This window comes from Nycticebus coucang, chromosome 13 (assembly GCF_027406575.1).
Source record: "Nycticebus coucang isolate mNycCou1 chromosome 13, mNycCou1.pri, whole genome shotgun sequence".
NCBI classification, from domain to species: domain Eukaryota; kingdom Metazoa; phylum Chordata; class Mammalia; order Primates; family Lorisidae; genus Nycticebus; species Nycticebus coucang.
Window position 1 is genome coordinate 5,782,378 of NC_069792.1, and position 5,734 is coordinate 5,788,111.

A 5,734-nucleotide genomic window follows, 5' to 3' on the forward strand; every position below is an offset into this window, starting at 1 on the left:
CCGTGCCAGCACGTCTTTCCAGACCTACACCTGGATTGTATTTCCTGGACTCTATTATTTTTTAAAGAATTAGTCAAACATTGATCTAGACAGGTAAAATGGATAAGGGAATGGACATTGTTTTGTCTATTTTCAATGTTTAAAAAAACTCCTTAGTTCACAAATGATTTTGCATTATGAGAAAATTCTGCTTTGAAATCTTTGAAGAAGTATTTATTATCGTTCAAACAAGTTAGAAAAGATCACCAAGAAAACAGTAAAAAGCAAAGCACTATGGGATTAATTGGTCATATTACTTTGTCTACTCATATATAATCATTTCCTCATACAATCATTTTCAATGCATGTCGATTTTTGAGCCCATTTTTCCCGAAAAAAAATAAAGCTTTAAAGGAAAAGTACATCAGTTAAATTTGTTTGAGATTATCTGCTTCAAAACTACCAATTAAAAAAAATAGCCCACTATGATTTCTATAGGAAGATGTAATGTTTTCTTCTCATCTGAACCTCAGAGCCCTGGGAACTAGGACCACTAATTTACCTTGTTTCCGTATAGAGACTGGCTCCTAAGGTGAGGGAGGGCAGCCAGCAGAGTCAGGGAAGAGTTGGCTTAAAACAATTGTGCAAGAGTTCTTTGGAGAAAGAGCAATGCCAGAGAAACGGAAGGCCAGGAGTTTGGAAAAGCTCTGTGTTCTTAAGGATGCCACTGATTAGCCAGATTTGATAGATGACTTTGTGGTGATGACATCACACAGAATGTGGCAGCATTTTACCTTTTATATCTCAGGTGCAAACTTTACTTTTTCCTCACCTCTTTGTAGTAAACAAAATCTTTTCTGAAGGTTGATGTATTGATTCCTTTGACAAAGTTATCTCTAATTATGCAGGAATGGCTGTTAGCTGCCTTCAAAAACTCCCTTAATACACTAACAAATACACAAACAAGGTAGCCTGTCTCAGCAATGAAGAGCTCCAAGTCTGAAAGTGGACTGCTGAGTGAATTCCACCCTGCCAAGTTTGTGGTCTTGGGCAAGTTCTTTAACCTCTCTGACCCTCAGTTTCCTCAAAGTATAATGGTGTCTACCTCATAAGCCAGTTTGCCAATGTTTGGAGGGTCTGAGGGAGAATGAGTTGCTTACTGTTTCTATGAGGGCTTGTTTTAAAATCCCACTGAAAAGATAGTTTTTTTTTTTTCCAGATCCAAACACTAGTTTAATAGTCATTCGGATTTTCATTCTAACCTAAACAAATGCATGGAAATCCTCTAATTATGATACCAAGAGCTACAGTTATTTTGCTGCCCAAAAGGATTGCTCTCTTCCTCCTGACAGACTTGAGCATTTAGACAAACATTGCTGTTGCATTTACATTTTAGAAATAAAAACTGTTTTGCCTTTTTTTAACTGAACACATGAGAAAGTTTTGTTATGTTTTGTTATGTTTTCATGTACAAATTTTCAAGTGTAAAGTGTCAGTGTATCATGAGTAAATGCATTAAGTTCTTCAGAGTGATGTAATTTTGGATACAGTACACCACTCGGTATTTAATCTTGTTTTACAAGATAAGACCGTACCTTGGACATAGCATTTTGAATATAATACAAACAAGGTGAGTTCTTGGGGGACAGATTGTATTTTTAAATTTATTATCAACAGTGACTTCAGCATTTAAGAAAACACATTTCAAGGCATGGGAGGAGTTCCCTGGAAGTAAGCTAAGTCACTCACCATTGAAATAAGCTTGGCTCCTATATAAAGATGAGTTTAAAGAGTAGACTGGATGCTGTATGTCAGTCTGAAGTACCTAAGGCAAGTACCTTGCTCCCTTGGCACGGTCAGCACCCCCAGAAGGTTTTTCAGGAGTCTCCCCACCCAGGTCGGAGAGGACCAGGCGCCAGAGCCCGGCTCCAGCCAGTTTTTCCGAGGGCAGGTGCAGTTCTGGACGCGGGCCGGGGGAGGGGAAAGGGGCGGGCGTGGGGTTGAACTGGGACTTGGGACTCGGACCACCGGCTGGGCGTGGGCCTAACGACGCGGGCCCGGCCCGCCCCTGCAGCTCCATTGGCCACATCAGTGCAGAAAAGGCCCCGCGGCCCGGGGGCGTCCGCAGTGTCTCTGGGCTGGTCGAGGCATCTTACTACGCTGTAGGCTGAGACGCGCGGAGAAAGCAGGCGGCGGACTCCGGCTGAAGGGCCCGCAAAGTCCTTGGGGGCATCTCCCCGCCTCGCTCTCCGCCTCCTCCCCCCGGTCGGGGGAGGCGGCGTGTCCGGCGGAGGATTGCGGGGCAGGGCTGGAGAGCCATGAGCAGCCCGGATGCGGGATACGCCAGTGACGACCAGAGTCAGACCCGGAGCGCGCTGCCCGCCGTGATGGCTGGGCTGGGCCCCTGCCCCTGGGCCGAGTCGCTGAGCCCCCTCGGGGACATGAAGGTGAAGGGCGAGGCGGCAGCAAGCAGCGGAACGCCGGCCGGGGCCGCGGGCCGAGCCAAGGGCGAGTCTCGCATCCGGCGGCCGATGAACGCGTTCATGGTGTGGGCTAAGGACGAGCGCAAGCGGCTGGCGCAGCAGAACCCGGACCTGCACAACGCCGAGCTGAGCAAGATGCTGGGTGAGTCCGAGCCCAGTACCCTGGCGGCCAGGCGCGCTAGTCCGAATCGCTGAGCCGCTTCCTTGAACCTAAAAGGGTATTTCTCTGCGGTCATTGAGCCTGAGACTAGGGGTGCGCTGTCCCGCTTCCCGCGCTCCGACTCTCCAAACTGGCTTTGGGCCTCGGTCATCAGTGCCTGGGTCCGCGGGTGGCTGGGGGCGAGGGTACCGGGCCTCTGGGAAGGCGGCCTCCAGGCACGTCTGCGCGGCAGCGGGAGCACCCTTGGCTCTGAGCCGGGTTGGTGGTGTAGGGGTCCCCTGCTCATTACTTGGGTAGTATCGTTTTTAATTTTTCGAACGACCGGGAAATGAGTGAGGTTGGAAGTCACTTCCCGTAGAGTAGAAGGAAGGGGTACTCTTAGAGTACGCGTCTTCTCCAAGTAGCTCGGACTTGGGGTGCCAGACCCCCCCTCTTCCAATCTTTAACTTGACCTGGTTCTTCCTGTTGCAAAATTCAAGGTCAGAGGGGAGCGGGGCCAGGTGGGACCTGGAGCGGGACGCAGCCGGTAAGCCCCGCGCCCCTCTCCACCTCCCCGCGCCCTTGCAGGCAAGTCGTGGAAGGCGCTGACGCTGGCTGAGAAGCGGCCTTTCGTGGAGGAGGCCGAGCGGCTGCGCGTGCGGCACATGCAGGACCACCCCAACTACAAGTACCGGCCGCGGCGGCGCAAGCAGGTGAAGAGGCTGAAGCGGGTGGAGGGCGGCTTCCTGCATGGCCTCGCCGAGTCGCAGGCGGCTGCGCTGGGCCCCGAGGGCGGCCGGGTGGCCATGGACGGCCTGGGACTGCCCTTCCCGGAGCAGGGCTTCCCCGCCGGCCCGCCGCTGCTGCCTCCGCACATGGGCGGCCACTACCGCGACTGCCAGGGCCTGGGCGCGCCCCAGCTCGACGGCTACCCGCTGCCCACACCCGACACGTCCCCGCTGGACGGCGTGGAGCCCGACCCGGCCTTCTTTGCTCCGATGTCCGGGGATTGCCCGGCGGCCGGCACCTACAGCTACGCGCAGGTCTCAGACTATGCGGGGCCCTCGGAGCCTCCCTCCGGCCCCATGCACCCCCGGCTCGGCCCGGAGCCTGCAGGGTCCGCGATGTCGGGCCTCCTGGCGCCCCCAAGCGCCCTGCACATGTACTACGGCGCGATGGCCTCTCCGGGGGCGGGCGGCGGGCGCGGCTTCCAGATGCAGCCGCAGCACCAGCACCACCCGCCGGGGCCCGGGCAGCCTTCACCCCCTCCCGAGGCACTACCCTGCCGAGACGGCGCGGACCCCGGCCAGCCCACGGAGCTCCTGGGGGAGATGGATCGCACGGAATTTGAACAGTATCTGCACTTTGTGTGCAAGCCTGAGATGGGTCTCCCCTACCAGGGACACGACTCCAGCGTGAATCTCCCGGACGGCCACGGGGCCATTTCCTCAGTGGTGTCAGATGCCAGCTCCGCAGTATATTACTGCAGTTATCCCGACGTGTGACAGGTCCCCACCTGCCCCAGTCTGCAGGCCAGAAGCAGTGTTACACACTTCCTGAAGGAGCGAAGGAAATCCTCAGCTTCTTGATTTGTTTTGTTTTTAAGTTGCCTTGGCATATAATTTATGGTAATTTATTTTGTCTGCCACTTGGATAGTTGGGGGCGTGGGGTTTTGTTTAAAATTTGTGCAGAGACTTGTTCCCCTTCGGTTGTATTGTCAAAACCCCATTTCTAAGTTCAAGTCAACCAGTTTGGAATGTGCCTCAAAACAACTTGCTCCATTTCCTGAAAATTTATTGATCATAGAAATTTTGTTCTGGGTGTGTTTTTTCTTTTTTTTCTTAATCTACGTAAAAAATAAAATCTGGAATCTTGCTTTTTCACTGTGTCACACTAGCCTTATCAAAACCAATTTTTAAGATCAATGTTAAGTATTAATACAATTAGAAATACGTAGTAATGGCACATTTCTCATCTTATAATAGTAGACATAACTGCCTTCAAGGAGAAGCCTTGAAAATGAACATTAGGATATCTAAGTTGGACATAATAGTTTTTACCCTGGAAAAAAAATGCCCTGATTACATTTCAAGTAATCAGAGTTTCTAAAATTTAATGGTTAATCTTATTTATTTTCGATCCTCGTTTATCACATTAGCTAAATTGGGGTGCGTAAGTAATTTTGGCGCTCTAAATTAATCGTAACATTGAGACCTCCCTAAAAAGGCTTTCTGGATTTTTTTTATTTTCTTATCTGTATGATACTGAGTCTTTACACTCTTAACTCTTACACACTCTGGACATTGAACATGCCTATAATGCTCACATTTTTACATGTTGGGAAGGTGGTGTTGCTGTGTTAAAAATAATGTGGAGGAGTCACAGAAACTGATCAGAATTAAATTTGCATTGTGACTTTTAACGGCCCTTAGTAACTCATTTCAATAGTGTTTGTTTTTCCTTTTAATTTATGTACCTGGATGATTCTTTTTCCTAAGTTCTTAAGTTTTGTAGAGGAGCTGCAGTGTGCTTTATAAATTCAGCTATAGCTGCAGCTTTAGGGTTAACTCACCACTGTCATTTCCTTACTGGGAAGAAACTGCGAGTTACCTAAGCAGAGGTCAGATCAGCCACTGCAATCTGTGCTGCTAACTGCTGTGGTGCTGCTCGAGACTTTTTACAGATTGAGACTTAACTGGAAACAGATAACTTGTGATGGGTATCTCCTGTGGCAGTTTATTTGATGCCATGCTGAACAGTCTGAGGCTGGAGAAGCTGACAAGCTCAGGTGCTTTTCTCCCTGTTTTGCCACTGAGCAAAGCTCATCTGATGTGGGCTTCCTTCATATTAGAAGACGTTACAACATAACCTCTTCATGTTTTCCTTTGTGCTGGGATGTACCCAGGGGTACTGGGAGAATCTGCATTCTGGTGGTGAGAAGCTACAGTTCTCCATATAATAAGTGCTTTAGAGGAAGGGAGTTGAAAGTTTTGAGCATTTATATGGGAGAGATAATCTGAGCAATTTGGTTGGTTTCTCTTGAAAAATGACAGGGTTTTGGTTTTTTAGAAGAGATTCCTGGATGCTAGGAATGAATGTGAGGGATAGGTTTCAGTGAGCAAAGGTGGTAAG

General features: G+C 49.6%; 1 protein-coding gene across 1 annotated transcript; it reads left to right on the forward strand.

Moving 5' to 3' along the window:
• The first annotated feature begins 2,103 nt into the window (after positions 1 to 2,103).
• Positions 2,104 to 4,477, forward strand: SOX17 (SRY-box transcription factor 17). The gene is made up of 2 exons (XM_053558560.1): positions 2,104 to 2,604; positions 3,190 to 4,477. The coding sequence occupies exons 1-2, from the start codon at positions 2,298 to 2,300 to the stop codon at positions 4,104 to 4,106; spliced, it is 1,224 nt and encodes a 407-aa protein (XP_053414535.1). The 5' UTR covers positions 2,104 to 2,297; the 3' UTR covers positions 4,107 to 4,477.
• Positions 4,478 to 5,734: the final 1,257 nt, after the last annotated feature.

Bases quoted from the DNA above. Each gene is read 5' to 3' on its own strand.
- SOX17 (XM_053558560.1), top strand. From the start codon at position 2,298: ATGAGCAGCCCGGATGCGGGATACGCCAGTGACGACCAGAGTCAGACC. The intron at 2,605-3,189 runs GTGAGTCCGAGC...GCGCCCTTGCAG, and splicing joins CGAGCTGAGCAAGATGCTGG to GCAAGTCGTGGAAGGCGCTG.